This window comes from Rosa chinensis, chromosome 7, assembly GCF_002994745.2.
Source record: "Rosa chinensis cultivar Old Blush chromosome 7, RchiOBHm-V2, whole genome shotgun sequence".
Taxonomy (NCBI): Eukaryota; Viridiplantae; Streptophyta; class Magnoliopsida; order Rosales; family Rosaceae; genus Rosa; species Rosa chinensis.
In genome coordinates, this window is record NC_037094.1 from 2,768,578 (window position 1) to 2,787,058 (window position 18,481).

The window sequence follows — 18,481 nt, forward strand, 5'->3', positions numbered from 1 at the left end:
GCTGTATTGAGGGCGTTCTCTCTAAATAGTAAATACAATGAGGAACGCCATCTTTTCATGAGGGTGACATGCCTTTTTCACCACAGGTATCTCAACTGGAGCTGTTATGTAGGAAAATACTTCTTGCATAACATTTTTGCCAAGAACTTCTTGCAGAGCTTCATATGCGCCAAAGTATGAGAACATGACCAACTCTAGTAGTGTCACATTTTTGCTAAACTCATCACCTGATGAAGCAATGCCATCTGGGAACAAACCCTTGAGTCCCTCTTCAATTAACTTTAATTTCTCAAACATTTCCTTGATAGCTTTCTCTTGTGCTCCTCCCTCTGTGATCATTCAGTATCTTAACATGGATGGTTTAGGTTTCCCTTACCTTCGTACTAGTTGATGGTTCTTCCTTACTATTATTATGAAGGGGTTGCTACAAACGATAATTCTCTGACTTCTTGCTTGCTATTTCATGTGCAATTTTGGGTAAAGGAATTCATTGACTGGCATCAGGTCATTGATTGGCATCAAAAGAATGGTTGCTGCATGTACCATATGGTTTTCTTGCTTGGGCACGTTTTTGGAGTTTCACTATGTATATTTGTCCTTATTTTGTTTTTGGGAGTAGTATTGGTTTTGACCGCTACTCCTTAATGCATGTTATTTCTCTAGGCAAGGTTTTGGTTTAGTCCCCCTTGCTCTGTATACTTTTTATTTTGCTTATCAATAAAATTTCGGGTAAGAGTGCTGAGTTAGCTCTTACACCACTTCCAAAATAAAAAAATAAAAAGTTGGACTAAATACTATTTAGTCCTTAAGCTTTTAACCATAAAACACTTCAGTCCCTGACATTTTAATTTCACACGTTTAGTCCATGTACTTCAGAATTTCAGACCAATAGGTCCTTGCTGTCTAAAAGTCAGGGCAAAATGTCTATTATGCCCTCATTTTTTAAATTAATTAATTATTTTATTTTTTTTGGAAAATGAATTTTTTTTCCCTTTCTTTCTATCTGTTTATTTTTTTCTTTTTTTTCCCTTTCTTTCTTTCTGTTTGAAAAAAAAAAAGAATAAATAATATAAAGAAAAAAGAATTTAAAAAAAAAATGGAATAAATTTATTTTAAAAAAAAGAACTGAGGGCATAGTAGACATTTCGCCGCGACTTTTAGATGGCAAGGACCTATTGGTCTGAAATTTTGAAGTACAGGGACTAAACGTGTGAAATTAGAAGGTCAGGGACTGAAGTGTTTTATGGTCAAAAGCTCAAGGACTAAACAATATTTAGCCCTAAAAAGTTTTAACCACTAATGTCAAGGCCTCAAACACGCAACACATTAAGAACAAGCTCTTTACTTAGTTTGAGTACATCTAAATCGGTGTACAATGATGAAATGTGAAGGGAGTTATTAGCGGAATTAGGAATTTGTGATAGGGCAGGCAGGATGAAGAAGTTCATGAATCTGGAACATGGGCAGATGAGTCTCAATTATATTCTTTCAACATTTCCTAAGCTTAAGCAATGTATGCCTCTTTAAAGCATTTTATCGATCAAACACTTTTCACACTCGATTAATGAAAGAACGAAATGTCACATGTCACTCTAAACTATTGAAAGAACGAAAAAGTTGTTCTATCTACCATATGCCTCCACATGTGAGGAGATTGTGTGACAATACGAAATAAACCACAAATACTTGTAAACTTGAGGATCTACTCACCTGTTGCATATAGCTGACCCATAAGCGAATTTGGGGTCTTATATGGATCTTCTGGTAAAAATTGAGGTTCAGTAGTCCTGATGTCATCAATATATTCAATGATCACAAGAGACTCAGCAATGGTTTTCCCATTATGAACAAGTACAGGAACCTTCTCATGAATAGAATTGAACTTAAGGAGCAATATTGGACTTTTGTTCCCAGATCTTCTTCCACATAATAAATAATTATGGTAAACAGAGTTTTACTCTATTACAAGACACAAAGAATAAGTAAAATCGGGTCACCGAAACCCTTAGTAGCAGGGTTATTGCTGCCAGACACTAAAACACAAACACATAGTTGACAATGAGAAGCAAACTCAATCACAATAGTACATGGTCATTGACACCAAATTGATAAAGCTGTAGCAGACTTGAGGGCATTTTCTCTAAAGAACTTGAGGAACGCCACCACCTTTTCATGAGGATTCCTTGATTCTTTGACCGCAGGGATCTCTGTAAAAACCATATACATGCTCACAACATATGCACATCAACTGGACAATAATCACAAAAGAACTAAAACTTACCTTCAGCAATAACAGGCATGAATTCCATCTTATGCAGCTGCAAACTCTGATCACTGAATATGACCTTTTGTTACTTACCAACTTACTTCTCAATGGACAGAACTTATGCAAAATGTGGTAGTAATCAGGGACCAATTCATCTGTATGTATGAGACTTAAACCTCAAGAAGCTTCCCATTAAAGCATTCCTTGTCGGTTTAGGTTTCATTGTTAGATTCCTAATGTATCACAATCTTGTAGCCTTTCTTGTAGACTAAGCAATGGATTACTATCCTTAATGAATTGATACACTACTTCATTAAGCTACTAGTATTAATTTACAGTTTGTGTCCATGTTGAACTAGTTTTGACATTAAGCTAATTATCAATTTACTATATGTTAATGTGTGACAAGTCCATGTTGATACTAACAATCTCAACCAGAGCTGTTATCTTATGCAGGAAACTACCAGTGGAGTCTTCTCAGAGTCAATAAGCTTTAGGCCAAGGACTTCTTCCTGAGCTTCATATCCGCCAAAGTGTGCGAGAATTACCAAATCTAGTAATGCCACATTTTTGCTGTACTCATCTACTGAAGGAATGCCATCTGGGAACAAACCCTGGAGTCCGGATTCAAGTAATGTTACCTTCTCAGAACTTCTTTGATGGCTTTCTCTTGTGCTTCTCCAATGGTTTTGATCACTAAGACCATGCCTCAAACACCTACACCAAATTGAGGGCCAGTTTTCCAGGTTTCATCAATATATTCAATGATCACAAGAGACTCAACAATGGCTTTTCCATTGTGGACAATCACAGGAACCTTCTTATGAATAGGATTAAACTCGAGAAGCAATGGACTTTTGTTCCTCAAATCTTCATCCACATATTCATAGCGTATACCTTTTACCTTGAGGGCCAATTCCACCCTCTTAACATAGGGACTGGTCCACATTCCGTATAGGATCACCTTGTTTTGCTCTGCCATTTCTCTCAGAGTCATCCTATTAATTAGAAGAAACTGTAAAACTTAAAACCCTCTACAGCCAATCAATTTAATCAGGCACAACAATAAGAATCCTGGAATACAAATCAATGACTCAATTAGGATCAGAAGTCCATAACCAAATCTTTGAGGTGTAGAACTTTAAGGGCTTGATTCTCCTCCTCAATCTCAAAGCAGTAAATGGTAGAAATGTAGGGCTATGAAATTACACCACCTTACCTCTTTGACTCTTCCGGTTCTAGAACTTTGAGACTGAGAATCTGAAATGCTGACTTCCAGTCTTCTTGTTTTTTTTTTCTTTTGAGAAGAAGAGCAAAGGACGACAGTTATCAGTTACGTTAAAAAAGGAAAGCTTCCTACATAGAGGTTTTATCTTTTTCCCAAAATTTTGGGCTGGGTTGATGGCTTAGAAATATCTAGCTGGCCCATTCTAAGCCTTTTTTTTTATTCTTTATTTTATTTTTAATTAAAAAAAGAAGACTTATATTAGATGCGGAAGCCCTAAGAGCATCCTGAGTGTAGAACATCATACAAAAGGGCTCTAGAAGCCTCACAAGGGATTGAGTTAGTCCAAACATGACTATCTGCATGAGTGTCGCGGTGTGGCCTAAGCTAGCAACTGCATCTGCTACAAAATTTGTTTCTCTCAGTACATGTTTAAATGAAATGAATTCAAACTCAAGTGCTAGCTTTCGAATATCCTGTACGATCTTCAATTTTCTCCAAGGTACGAAAGAGGTTCCATTGACGCAGTCGACAACCAATTTGGAGTCACCTTCCACATAAATTCTTCTATAGCCTCTTTGTAGGGCATTAACTATGTTATCTCGTAAAGCTATAGCTTCCGCAATTGCGTAAGTGGCTTTGCCGACCTTTTTGTAGCTACAACTAGAGGGGTTCCATAACAGTTTCTGATAATGAAACCTCTAGCTGCAGAGTTCTTTTGAACTGAACCATCAAAGTTTATCTTAAAAGTATTTTTTGGTGAAGGTTATCACTTAATAGTGTTTTGGTATTTGGAGATAGAGCCCTCCATATTTTGAATTTCCATAGAACTTGAGAAGAGCTCTTTTTCTTTTTCTTCTTACTAGTTTTTTTTTTTGGGTCCTTGACCAATAGCACCAAAATGAACAAAAATTATCCCACTTACCCCACCAACAGATTTTTAATCCCACTTACCCAATTTAAAATGAAAAGACAAAATTACCCTCAGCCTAATTAATAAATTACTGCCATGCCACACTGTCTCTCCTCTCTATGCAGGCACGATATTCTCTCTCTCTCTCTCTCTCTCTCTCTCTCTCTCTCCTCTGGTCGCCCTTCATCGACGACGTTGTCAGTTGTCACCGGCGGTCTCTGCAGGCACGATACTCTCTCTCTTTCTCTCTCTCTCTGCTTTCTCTCTCTCCCGGCTTTCTCTCTCCTCTGGTCGCCCTTCATCTACGACGTTGTCACCGGCGGTCTCTGCAGGCACAATACTCTCTCTCTCTCGGCTTTCTCTCTCTCCCCAGTCGCCCTTCATCGACGACTTTGTCACCGGCACGGCTTCTCGGAGATCTGGCATGGAGGCACCAAAACCAGACTGTGGCCTCGCTCGGCTATCAACAGTCGCACCAGATCTTCAAGGCTCTGGCGACACAGATCTGTCCAGATGCACTTGCCTTCATGTGGTGGGAGATCTCGTCGCCGGCGACCAGGGGAAGGTGTTCGTGGCCAGCTTCCACCTCCGTCGGACTAGACTCGAGTGATTTGGTCCAGTTGCTGTGTCGGTGCCCAGAGCATTTCTCTGGGTGCCGAAATCAACTTCTTTTTTGTAAACTTTGGGCATAAATCCGAGAAGGAAATAGAGAGAGACGTCTATTGGAGGGCAATACAAGTCTATTGGAGGGCAATAGACGTTTTCAAATTGATATAATATCTTCATTTTTTTATGTACTCAATTTTATTTTGTCTAATTTTAGGAGGATTAGTTATCATTCCGACTACATAAAGATCTATTGGGGGCAATATACGTCTATTGGGGGGTAATACATGGCTGATAAACGTCTATTGGGGGGCAATATACGTCTATTGGGGGGCAATATATGGCTGATAGTTGTCTATTGGGGGGCAATAGACGTCTATTGGGGGGCAATACATGGCTGATAGTCGTTTATTAGGAGGGGGCAATACATGGTTAATAGACGTCTATTGGGGGGCAATACATGGCTGATAGTCGTCTATTGGGGGGCAATAGACGTCTATTGGGGGCAAAAAAAACTTTCCGGTGGGTGGTAGCCGATGATCGGAATCCGGCGACCGGTGACCGGATTCCGGCGAAAATTGCCGGATTCCGGCGAAGTTGGCCGGAATCCGGCGGCCGGTGACCGGAATCCGGCTGCCGGTGATCGGACTCCGGCCAAGTCCCCTATGGTTTCTCTCTCTTCCATTCTCTCTCTCTCTCTCTATAAGTAACAAAGGTGAGGGTAAAATGGTATTAAAAAAATAATAAAAACAAAAAAAAAATCTTAATGGGGTAGTAGGGAAGACCTCCTTAGAGTGTTTTGAGTAAGAGGGAATTAAAAAAACTTAGTGGGGTAAGTGGGAAAAAAATCTCTAAAAATGGTGTAAATGGACAAAAACCCTTTTTTTTTAGTCTTCTTGATGATAACATAATTGTTTGCTCAAAACTATAACCCTATGCCCACAGGAAGGTTCAATTGTGGAAGCTCAATGTTTTGGATTCACTTGGTGAAATTGCTGAATTATAATCGCGGTCAGAGAACGAGCTGCAATATCCTGTTAGCCGTTAAGGGCCCAAGCGGATTAGTACTTGGGCGTAACAAGATTTGGGATACCGCGAGTCCGCGACCAATCTAAAAAAATTATAGGATTACTTTTGATACGCTTCTCTCAGATTGATTGCAGTGAGTCAATAACTATGAGATGTTTATATAAATTGTAATGATTACATATGTTCGTAAATCATAATGAAAAGAAGTCATTTACCTGCTCTGAGAGAATACAAAAAACAATCCATAACATATATTGGTACACAAATGTGTTCACAAATAGTAGATATAACACATTCCACATTCCACATTCCATTACCACTTACTCAGTAAAATTTCAGTAATCTATAAATAAGTGATCTTTTACAACATTTTAGTTTTGTGAAAAACATAATTATAAAGGTGGTACACCGTACACGGAGTTTTATTCTATTACAAGATACAAAAACTAAGTAACATCGGTCACCAAAACCCCAAAGTAGCAGGGTTATTGCTGCCAAACACTAAAACAGAAAAACAAAGTTGACAATGAGAAGAAGTAAACTCATCACAAAAGTACATGGTCATTGACTCAAAATTGGTCAAGCTGTAGCAGACTTGAGGGCATTTTCCCTAAGGAACTTGAGGAAGGCCACCGTCTTTTCATGAGGAATCCGCGACTCTTTCAACGCAGGGATCTCAATCAGAGCTGTTATGCAGGAAACTACCAGCGGAGTCTTCTCGGAGTCGACAAACTTTAGGCCAAGGACTTCTTCCTGAGCTTCATATCCCCCGAAGTGTGCGAAAATGACCAAATCTAGCAGTGTCACATTTTTGCTGTACTCATCTACTGAAGGAATGCCATCCGGGAACAAACCCTTGAGTCCAGTTTCAAGTAATTTTACCTTCTCAGACACTTCTTTGATGGCTTTCTCTTGTGCTTCTCCAATGGTTTTGACCACTAATAACATGGCCTCAAACACCTGCACCAAATTCAGAATCAGTTATTTAATTTGTTCGAGTACGTACAATTACTTTTGCATGAATGATAAAGAAGTTTATGAAATTTGACATGGGTACAGTGAATATGTCTTATGTCCTTAACACCATCTCAACTATTCATGTCACGTCTCTTTTAGGATTATCTTATTAAATGTGTTGTCATTTTTAAAATGAAAATGATTAAAAACATTAAGGTCAAAGTTACGTGTCACTATAAATTAATGAAAAAATTACTAGAATCGATTGATTTACTAACATGTTAGTCATGTGAGGATGAGTGTCATAAAATAAAATAAACCAGTAAAGTGATGGTGGGAAACTAACAAACTTTAAACTCTAAAGTCTCACCTGCTGCATATAGCCAGCCCAGAAACGAATTTGGGATCGTTTGTATGGATCTTCTGGTAAAAGTTGAGGGCCAGTTTTCCAGGTTTCATCAATATATTCAATGATCACAAGAGACTCAGCAATGGCTTTCCCATTGTGGACAAGCACAGGAACCTTCTTATGAACAGGGTTGAACTTGAGGAGCAATGGACTTTTGTTACTCAAATCTTCTTCCACATATTCATAGGGTATACCCTTCACTTTGAGAGCAAATTCCACCCTCTTTGTTAAGGGACTAGCCCACATTCCGTGTAGGATCACCTTGTCTTGCTCTGCCATTTCTCTTTGACTCACTTTTCTTCTTTCTTTCTTGTGGTTTTCGCTTGGATGCTTAGTTCATGTGCTATTAGCAGCTTATATAGAGTTTTAGAGTGCAGGCCATTCCACTTTGCTTGGTCGAGAAGCCGATAGCAAAAACTATCTTTAAAGAAGCCTTAATTAAATAGAGACGGTGACAGAAGCTTCTTGGTCCAAACAATTTAACCATCCTATTGACATTGAGTGTGTCATTGCATATGTATAGTTTCAAATGCTATTTTAACTTGTCTACATTCATTTCCAAAAGCATTCAAAGGCAAATTTCACTTGTCTACATTGCATTAACGAATACCGACAGCATTCAAAAAATTCATGTATGGTAATTACTCGGTCAAGTATGATGGAATTTTATATTTAGAAAGGGTCACACAAGTTTCTTGGTCCAAACAATTTTACTATCTTATTGTAGGCCCTATTGTAATGGAATTCTATGCTCCGATTACCAACTACCTAACTACCGGGTTGATCAGTTCATTCAGTGCGTCATTGCACATGTATATATATATATAGTTCAAATGCTATTTTAACTCGTCTACTTTCATTTCTTTTATTTTTAATCTTTTAAATTAAAAAGGAAACTAAAAACCTAAAAATAAAAAGAATCCTAAAACAAATTTAAGACTAGCCTAAAGAAAAAATTAAATCACGAATCGGATAATGAAGACAATACATTTTGGCCTAAATCTGATAGGGCTCACTAAAGTGAGTCTTGAAGATCTCGTCGTTCATATTCTGGAAAGGTATCATGCGTCTCAAACGGACATTTTGGCCAAAAGTTGATCAAATCTGATTCACAATTAAAACCTGAATTTTTGAACGAGAAACCCGAAAAGTCCAAAACCAAATTTTCTTGGATATTGCAGCAGCTAGTAACCTCATTATGCGTGAATTACCTATTTTCCAATCACTATTCTTAATTTCACGCCGCTTCTTTATTTTTCTAATTTTCTTGCTAAACCAGACTCATTCTCGTCCTACATCAATTTCCAAAAGCATTCAAAGGCAAATTTGACTTTTCTTCATTGCATTAACGAAAGCATTTGAATAATGATCATAACAAGTAGCATATACATTTTACTGTACTGATAGTTGTCAAGAATCTGTAAAGAGCTTGAGGAATGCCACCACTTTTTCATGAGGACCGGAATATGCGTCTTATTCACAAACAGAAATACAAAATCAAATTTCACAACAAGAAGAAGCAAACCGAATGACATTACGTACTACGTACATTGCTATCGACTCAATACTGGTCAAGCTGTAGTAGACTTTAGGGCATTTTCTCTAAATGCAATGAGGAAGGCTACCATCTTTTCATGAGGGTGACACGCCTCTTTCACCGCAGGTTTATCAATGGGAGGTGTTATGCAGGAAAATACCAGTGGAGTCTTCTCAGGGTCTATAAAATTTATGCCAAGAACTTCTTGCAGAGCTTCATATGTGCCAAAGCATGAGAACATGACCAACTCTGGTAGTGTCACATTTTTTCTAAACTCATCAGCTGATGAAGCAATGCCATCTAGGAACAAACCCTTGAGTCCCTCTTCAAGTAACTTTAATTTCTCAAACATTTCCTTGATAACTTTCTCTTGTGCTTCTTCACTGGTTTGACCACTAATACCAAGGCCTCAAATACCTGCAACACCTTAAGAACAAGTTCTTTACTTAGTTTGAGTACAGTGGACAACGATGAAATGTAAGGGGAGTTAGTGGCGGAATTAGGAATCTGTGATTGGGCAGGCACGTTGAAGAAGTAGCCCACATTCCATATAAGGTCACTTTGATTTGCTCTGCCATTTCACTTACTTCTTTCCCATCTTTCTCTCCTATGGCTTTTGCTTGGATGCCGAGCTCCTGGTTTTGGTTTTGTTAGTCTTGCTGGATAGATTTTCTTAACTGTTCAATAGGATAAGATATCTACCCACAATGGGCCTGGTTGGAGTGAAATTAATCCACACTAGCAAACATCTGATAAGATCAGACTAGATGATTAGTCCACTGCTGCTCCTGAACATGGCCTACATATTTCTTTACTCATTATTACTTTTTGTTTCTGCCAAAAAACAGTAGGCAATAGCATTAGCCTTATTTAACCAAATTTGGGATACACTAACAAGTAGTAAAGATATTCAGTATTCTGACTATTCTCTACTTGGTCAAGTATCTGAAGAAGAATTCATGGCCAATTTTCTAAAAAGCTTGACAGATGCCACCACTTTTTCATGAGGAATATGCAGCTCTTTCACCACAGGTAGCTCATTTATAGCTTTAATCCAGGAAAATATTACTGGTGTCTTCTCAGGGTCTATCACCTTTATGCCGAGGACTTGTTCATGAGCCTCATATGAATCAAAGACAGAAAACATGAGCACATCTAGTAGACCTACATTGATCTTGTTGTCAACCGACAAAGGAATCCCATCTGGGAATAAATCCTTCATTCCGTCTTCGAATAACTTCAATTGGTTATACAGTTGTTTGATGGCTTTCTGTTGTGCTTCTCCGTTGGTTCTGATCACTAAGACCAGGGCCTCAAATAACTGCAATACCAGCGAACAACAGCCACAAGTTTTTCAATTTACTAGCTTGAGGAAAAATCTAACTTAATCTTTGTTTGATCTGGTCTCGAACATAAGTTGAGGGTTTTCAGACAATCTACATAGTAATTTTTTTTTTTTTTTGGCCTCACGGAGCACCGGTAATTATATTAAGGAGCAAATCAAACACTACTTTTGGATAAATTAACTAAATACCAACATGATACTTTACAACCTAAATGATTTATAACTGCAATATTGTTATTATACTCGTACTAGATCCTAAACTACTAGGAAATTTCCTCTAGAAATCCTAAACCAACTTTTTTCACAATACTATCAAGCAGGAATTGCTAAAAACTACATATAAGTCTCACCTGTTGGTGCAGAAAGCTAGCCCAAAAGCGAACTCGGGCTCTTCTATATGGATCTTCTGGTAGAAGTTGAGGGCTAGTTTTCCAGGTTTCATCAATATACTCAAGGATGACAAGAGACTCAGCAAGAGGTTTTCCATTGTGGACAAGTACAGGAATCTTTTTGTGAACAGGGTTGTACTTGAGGAGCAATGGACTCATGTTCTTCAAATCTTCTTGCACAAACTCATAGGGTATGCCTTTGATTTTGAGGGCCATTTCCACCCTCTTAACATAAGGGCTAAGTCTGCTTCCATGGAGGATCACTCTGGTTTCCTCTGCCATCTCTCTCAGCTATTTGATGGTTAATCAGTTCATGCTAATTACCAGCTTAATTAATATAGAGCTTAAACCATTATTTAATAAATTCCTTAACTTGCTTGACCATTCTTCTGGTTAAAATTCTCTCAGTCAATGTTTTAGTAATTTAAAAACACAAGATAAGCAAGACTTCCAAAAATATCTTCTAATATTTATTAGTTGCATATATATATATATATATGTGTGTGTTCAAGTAAATCCTAATTTATGTTTGGGCCAAACTCTAAGTTACTTGACCTAGTGGTAATAGAGTTAAATTAGAAGGATCTAGATTCCTATTCAATGTACGATTACTTTCCTTGTATGATTGAGATTCTATACATTGTAATTCTCTATATAAAGAGGCTCCTATTGTCTATGAGAATACACAGCAAATTCATCTCAATTTCAGTTTCTCTACAACACGTTATCAGCACGAAGCTCTAACCCTGAAACCCTAAATTCGTAACCTTCAAATCTCAGATACCACCACCACCCTCCTGAAGCGGCTGCTGCACCTTGAACCGCTGCTAGCTTTGTTAATTTTAATTCCTCTGTTTCCAGACGAGCCCAGAAGAAAGAAGAAAAGAATGAGAAAACAGAATTCGTAACCTTCAAATCCCAGATACCACCACCACCCTCCTGAAGCGGCTGCTGCACCTTGAACCGCCGCCTGCTTTGTCAATTTTAATTCCCCTGTTTCCAGACGAGCCCAGAAGAAAGAAGAAAAGAAGGAGAAAAGAGAGAGAAATGAGAGAGTCTCGGCCAAAGGAAGAAAAGAAAGAAGGAAGTGGGCCCAGAGAGAAAAAAAGAAAAAGAAAAAAAAGAAGTTGCCCACGTGCTGGGCAGAAGAAAAAAAAATAACAAAAGGGAGAAGGGCCTCGTGGTCCAGTCAGCAGAAGAGAAAGAAAAAAAAAGAGAGAAGGTTGCAGCCCAGTGGGCCTGGGCCGAAGCATGAAAAGAAAAAAGGGAGAGCCCAAGCAGCAGCTCAAGCCCAGAAGCCCCATCCTGCCACCTTAACTGCAACATCAGCACTACACGTCAGCAGCAGGACCCACTGCCACATCAGCAGAAGGACCCACTGCCACGTCAGCCTCCGGTCAACTACTTTTCCGGCCACTTCCGGAGACTTTTTCTGACCACTTTTTCAGGTCCAATTTTCCGGCGACCTATTTCGAAGTATTTTTTACTAAACATTCCCTTTTTTTTGGAGTTTTTAAATTTAATTTCTCTTCTTTTTCGGGGACTTGCAACCTTCCTTCTTCTACCCTCATTTCTTCATCATAGGGGAGACCTAATTAAGCCGAACTGTGGGGGTTTGTGCTCACTCCAAGCTTGGAGCTTGTTGAGATCTCCAAACTTAGAGTTTGTAGAGAATTTATGATCGACCACTTACGTAATTGTTTCGATCTAATCCAGTATCTCTTGGAATTGAATTTCTTGGAAGCAATTACGCTCAGAAATTCCTAATTTCTTGGAAGCGACTACGCTAAGAAATTTTATATGTTTTCGTGGTAACTTTTTCCACTCTGAAACTAACCATTTTTCTTGTTCTCTTTCAGGATGAGTAACCTGAACAAATTAGACTTTGCTCCATTGGGAACAACTGGCTCTGAATATCACAAGTGGGTTCGTGATATCCGCCAGCATCTCAAGGCCGATGGAATCTTGAATACGATTCTCGAGCCTAGCCAGGACGTGCTAACTGTTGAGCAAGCTCAAGCTTTGGAAGCAAATAGAGCAGCCTTAGAGGCAAATAAGGCGAAAGCCATCATCCTAATGAATCATCATATGGATGATTCGCTCCAGTACGAGAGTATGAATGAAGATAGATTTGGCAACGTCTGTGACTCCCTACTTCCTGACCTAGAAGTGAGATGGCATAGCCTCCGCTTCTGTGATTTCAAGTCAGTTCTTGACTACAACTCGGAAGCACTTCGCATTAAATCCTTAATGGAATTCTGTGGTAAAGAGATCACAAATGCGATGTTGATTGAGAACACTCTCTCTACCTTCCTCATCTCTGCATTGATGGTTGCTAAGAACTATCGAATTACTGTTACTGCAGGACGGATCACAAGGTTTCATGAGCTCATTGGAGCTATGAATGTAGCTGAAAAGCATGACAACATCCTTGTCAAGAACTATAATTTGAGATCCGTGGAAATAGAGCATATTCCCGAATCCAATTATAGTCACGCCCCTACGAGAAGGGGCTAAGAGCGAAACTCTAACCTTAGGGATACTTCTGGACTTTCGGGTCCATATAATCGCTCTACTTGGGAAGGTAATAGCCAAAATAGGTGAACACGGAACTGAAGAGGTAAACGTGGAAAGAGAGAGGGAGGCAACGCCTCTAGCCATGTTGGTGGAGCCACCAACACTAAGAGCCATCTAAATGACGCTTTTAAAGCTCCTCAATCAATGGAGTTTGAGCAAAGAGATGTATGTTCTCGATATGGAGTGTCTGATCATTAGGCACACATTTGTAGAGCTCGTGAAGAAATTGTCACCGCCTACAACATATTGTGAAGCAAGAGAAGCTCACTATATGGAACAAGAAAATCAAGAAGATGATCTAGAGTGAAGGGGTGAAGATTACAAATCTGGCTGGGATCAATAGATCGCCAATTCTGTTTAAGTCTTTATTTTTCCAAGAGATGTAATAGGCAATTACCGTATATTTTTGTGGTAAATGCCAATGGTTTGGTCTTTCTTCAAAGTAAGCTCACCCAAAGTAAGTGTGATGTCTAGGAAGGTTCTGAGATTAGTGGTACTTAAGCGAGCCTTGCTCTACCGACATCTCTCTACTCACCTGGTCATATTTATTTTGGAATTACCAAAAAAAGTTAGACGACTACCATTGTTTTGCATTAGCTAGCATTTTGGATTAGATTTTCTTTGGTCAAAGAAACAATGATGTAACTCCGTTGGCTTATGAATAAAAGTTCAAGTTCTTTTCTTTATGACTCCATTTTGATTCTAAGCATATGACTTTTGTGACTATGATGGCTGAGCCATCAATATTAATTTAAGGACATGGAATAGCCCAAGTTCCACTTGCCAAATGACACCTTAATTACTGTCATAGAAACTCTCTACGCTTCTAGGGAATAATCACACCTATGATTAGCCGACGGATTCCATGCGAAAATGCATGTAGAGAACGGAAATGAGTTCCTTTGCAATACCTCTAATGATTGCGAATAAAGGCGCATCTTAGAGAAGTTTATGTGTCTCTCTAGTGGACTTTATGTCACTATTCGAGCTATTAAATCCAATAAAGTTACGAGAGAAGATCTCTTGGATTTAGACACATATTGGCTTTGTCACAACAGGATAGGTCATCTTGGCCATGATATGATGATCCGTCTACTAAAGACTTCACATGGACATCATTTCTTTCGAGCGAAATGAAACATGAATCAAAAGTTGATTTCTGGACTAAGTGTGACCGACGCAGCTGCCTAGGGCACCGCCTCCTTCCACCACCAGCCTAGGGCTGGCACAGTCCCTATCCATAACGCCATGGATAGCGTCCATTATGGAGATGGCGCCTCAGGTGATGCTGCAATCACCAACTTGCTTCAAATAGCGTTTCAAACACTCAGGCCTAACCAAAATACTCATTGGTTGCTTCTAAAGCCTCTCGCTCGTTTTACAAAGCCCGTTCTTTAGGGAAATTAGGACTAAGACCGTCCTATGCAAAGGAAATGAACGTACTCTTTCTGTTCTTATATAGAATCCATGGGGATTTTGTGGATTGATTCAACCAACTTGCGGACGCTTAAATATTTCATGATGTTGGTTGACACGCAAACATGTTGGTCACGTGTTATGCCATTGTCCACCTATAAATGCTGCTTATGCTACACTCCTAGCACATATCATATGACAACGGGCTCACCCCCCATATCATCTTATTCAGTCAATTGGATTTGACTATGCTAGAGAGTTTACATCGAAAGACTTTCGATGGATATTGCAATGGGACTGATGTTGGACATCATATTCCCATGTAGACACCCAAATGGTCTTGCGGAAATGACTACGATGATAGTCAGGACATTGGTAATGTGCACCAATCTCCTTATATCTGCTTGGGGTAATGCAATATTGCATACAGCTATGCAAATTCGTCTACGACTCACAGCCACTCAATCTAGCTCCGCGTTACAGCTACTGACTGGGTACATGTATCGTACTTACGCATCTTTGAGTATGCCACTTATGTGCTAATTGCGCCGCCACAGCGCTCTATGATGGGTCCTTATAAATGAATGGCCAACTACGTTGGATTTGAGATTTCGACAATCGTCCGCCACTTAATGCCCTTGCTAGGCGATCTCCTTACCGCTAGATTTGCGGATGTCACTTTGATGAGACAGTCTTCTGGTCGTTAGGGGGAGGTAAGAACACGGATGTTCAGCAGGAACGACAAGAATTGTCATAGTCTGTCCCCACTATGTCTCATCTCGATCTATGTTAAAGTGGCGAGATCACAAAAATATGCTGCAAACATGCCTGCAAGGAAGGACGTCCCTATGAAAGGACGCAGCGCCACCCTACACGGAGGTAGGCATGGCGCCAATGCCAAAGAGAGTGGCACTCTGGCGTTACAGGCCATGGCCCCAGCTAGGATGCGTGGGAGGCCCGTAGGTTCGAAGGACACTTTGGCACATTCCAATCCTTTGATCATCAAGACTCAAAATCGGTCTCATGAGAATCTTCCGTGTTAGGGTTATCGTTGGGGGACGCCTCAACGTCAGAACTTATTCCAGAGAATATAGAGCTCTATGAAACTTACACTAGTGTACATGAGACATGGGATAGAAACTCTATCATAATTGATGATGTAGTTGCGCATTTTGTTTCACATGAGTTTGTTGAGTCAGATGATATCGAACCACGCTCCGTTGATGAATGAATGCCAATGTAGAGAAATTTGGCCTAAATGGAAAGATGCGATCCATGTTAAGATGGATTCTCTAACGAAGAGGAAGGTTTTCGAGCTAGTGATACCAACACCTCCTAACATAAAACCTGTTGACTAATGGGTCTTCGTTAGAAAGCATAGTGAGAAAAAGAGATGGTAATCTCGCCTTATGGCGCAAGGCTTCTCATAAAACGCCCTGAAATCGACTACGATGAGACATATCTCTCGTAATGGATGTCATTTCACTCCACTATCCTATCAGTTTGGTAGTTTCCAAATAACTGAACATGTAGATTACAAATGTGGTCACTACGTATCTCTATAGGGATCTAGATACAGAATATACATGAAGGTTCATGGTGAACTTCATTTACCCAAGTCAAGTGGCTCTAGACCACGGAACACGTTTACAAAGAGGTTGAAACGCTCGCTAAAATGACTACTTGATTGGGAAGGGATATGCCCACGCGTTTCCATGACAAGTTTTGGATTCCATCGCTGTTCATGTTAGAGATGATCTTCATTAGAAGCCCTTAAAGAGTTAATCGAAACCGTTGAACACTTGAAATCCGATTTTGAGATGAAGGATTATGGGAGAACACGATTATGTCTCAGTTTGGAACTTGAGCATCGTGTCGATAGATGCTTAGGCATTTTGACAAGGTCAAACCTTCAAGCACCCCTATGATCGTCCATAGTCTTGATCCTAAAAAGGATCCTCTTCGTCTGAAGGATGATGACGAAGATGTGCTAGAGGCAGAAGTGCCTTACTTGAGTATAATAAGCGCATTATTGTACTTAGCTCAATGCACAGGACCAGACATCTCGTTTGTAGTAAACTTGTTAGCTAAGGTATAACTCTGCACCAACGTGACGCCATTTTGATTGGTGTAAAGGATATCTTTTAGTACTTGAGATGTACGATTGATATGGGCTTGTTCTATCCCTACAGAGAGAAGATCGATTCAAACCCATCACATACCAGAAATGCCTCCAACGCTGCCTACGTTCTCTATCCCCATCCCAAAACGATATAAGTGTTTTGGAAGGTTTTGTTGATACTGGGTGCCTCTCTGACCCACACAAAGGTCGCTCCCAAACTGGTTAAGTGTTTACCATGGGAAATGACCGTGATATCTTGGAGGTCTACATAACAGACCGTAGTCGCTATATCTTCGAACCATGCAGAGATTATTGCTCTTCATGAAGTGGTTCGTGAATGTTTATGGATTGGATCTATAATCATGCATGTTCGAACAATTGTGGTTTGAAGTCTACCACAAGATGGGCCTACGAGCATTTAGGATAATCCTGTTCATTTTGAACAAATGAAGCAAGGCTACATCAAAAGCGACAACACCAAGCATAATCAGCAACAATAGACTCACCTCAAATACCAAAGTGAACTAGGTTTGATCTGAGGATAATATGGCAGACTTGTTTACTAAGTCATTGCCCAAATCCACGTTCGAGAAACATGTGGCAAGAATTGGCTTGCGGAGATTATCTGAACTCCCATGATTGTAGTCATCAGGGGGAGACGCAGACATCAGGGGGAGATGTCTACATGTTCACCTCGAAACGTGAATGGTGTGTTGTGCTCTTTTTCCCCTTCGACCGAGGTTATTTTTGTCCCACTGAGTTTTTGTTACTAGGCAAGGTTTTTAACGAGGCAACGAGAGAAGCACCGCGTTTGGGCAACACAAGGGGGAGTGTTCAAGTAAACCCTAATTTGTGTTTGGCCCAAACTCTAGGTTACTTGACCCAGTGGTAATATGGTTAAATTAGAAGGATCTAGATTCTTATTCAATGTACGATTACTTTCCTTATATGATTGAGATTCTATACATTGTAATCCTCTATATAAAGAGGCCCCTATTATCTATGAGAATACACAGCAAATTCCTCTCAATTTCAGTTTCTCTACAATAATATCCAAATTTTGACTTGTCTACATTGACTTCCTGAAGCACTGAAATAATCAATACACTTATCATCACACTCAACAAATACTGATTAATAGATTAAAACTTGCAAATTTAGTATTTCACTACTAGCAAAATAACAACACACACGGATTTACTGTAGTTAAAAGTCACAAATATTCGTGTAAAATATAAATACTAACAGATAATGGTGTGAATTGAGCATAATTGGGCCCACAATAATTTATACAATAACAATATCAACGGAAATTCGTGTGAATAAACAACAGTAACAGATATTTGTGTAAAAACTAAAACAATTTCACACGGAAATCTGTGTGAAAATCAATTCACACGGATTTCTGTACGTATTATAAATTACTTTATTTCAAAATCATTAATTTTTTATATTATGTGAATTATAGAGGGACGGATTTCAATCAGATAAGTATTTGATACAGATTTATGTGTGAAATGAGTAACACACAAATATCTGTGTGAAATGTTGACAGAGATATCCATGTAAAAAGAACAATTAGCTATAGAATTTCGTGTGAAAAAGGAGACTACACAGAATTTTGTGTAAATAATCGACTGACAATTGACATGATAGTTAGTGATTACTGAGGTAAATACACACGGAAATC

At 39.3% G+C, this 18,481-nt stretch overlaps 2 protein-coding genes and 1 pseudogene across 3 annotated transcripts; all 3 read right to left on the bottom strand.

Moving 5' to 3' along the window:
* Positions 1-2,033: 2,033 nt before the first annotated feature.
* LOC112176358 lies at positions 2,034-3,269 on the bottom strand (annotated as a pseudogene).
* Positions 3,270-6,408: 3,139 nt separating this feature from the next.
* On the bottom strand, positions 6,409-7,748 carry LOC112180855 (glutathione S-transferase U9). Its single transcript, XM_024319419.2, has 2 exons — positions 7,367-7,748; positions 6,409-6,999 (listed from the first exon to the last, which is right to left on the bottom strand). Exons 1-2 carry the CDS (start codon positions 7,682-7,684, stop codon positions 6,619-6,621), a joined length of 699 nt encoding a protein of 232 aa, XP_024175187.1. The 5' UTR covers positions 7,685-7,748; the 3' UTR covers positions 6,409-6,618.
* Positions 7,749-8,757: 1,009 nt separating this feature from the next.
* On the bottom strand, positions 8,758-11,006 carry LOC112180854 (glutathione S-transferase U9). Of its 2 annotated transcripts, XR_005802857.1 has the most exons (3): positions 10,638-11,006; positions 9,530-10,263; positions 8,759-9,368 (listed from the first exon to the last, which is right to left on the bottom strand). XR_005802857.1 is itself a non-coding variant. In XM_024319418.2 (2 exons), exons 1-2 carry the CDS (start codon positions 10,956-10,958, stop codon positions 9,880-9,882), a joined length of 705 nt encoding a protein of 234 aa, XP_024175186.1. In that variant the 5' UTR covers positions 10,959-11,006; the 3' UTR covers positions 8,758-9,879. The 2 variants fall into 2 exon arrangements, 1 of the variants encoding a protein (XP_024175186.1); XM_024319418.2 differs by having other exon boundaries at positions 8,758-10,263.
* Between the last annotated feature and the right edge of the window lie 7,475 nt (positions 11,007-18,481).

What these genes read in the sequence shown, in the direction of transcription:
- LOC112180854 (XM_024319418.2), bottom strand. Translation starts at nt 10,958, where the DNA reads ATGGCAGAGGAAACCAGAGTGATCCTCCATGGAAGCAGACTTAGCCCT. An exon ending in CTAGCTTTCTGCACCAACAG is followed by an intron (nt 10,264 to 10,637) that starts GTGAGACTTATA and finishes CTGGTATTGCAG; the next exon opens with TTATTTGAGGCCCTGGTCTT.
- LOC112180855 (XM_024319419.2), bottom strand. Translation starts at nt 7,684, where the DNA reads ATGGCAGAGCAAGACAAGGTGATCCTACACGGAATGTGGGCTAGTCCC. An exon ending in GGGCTGGCTATATGCAGCAG is followed by an intron (nt 7,000 to 7,366) that starts GTGAGACTTTAG and finishes AATTTGGTGCAG; the next exon opens with GTGTTTGAGGCCATGTTATT.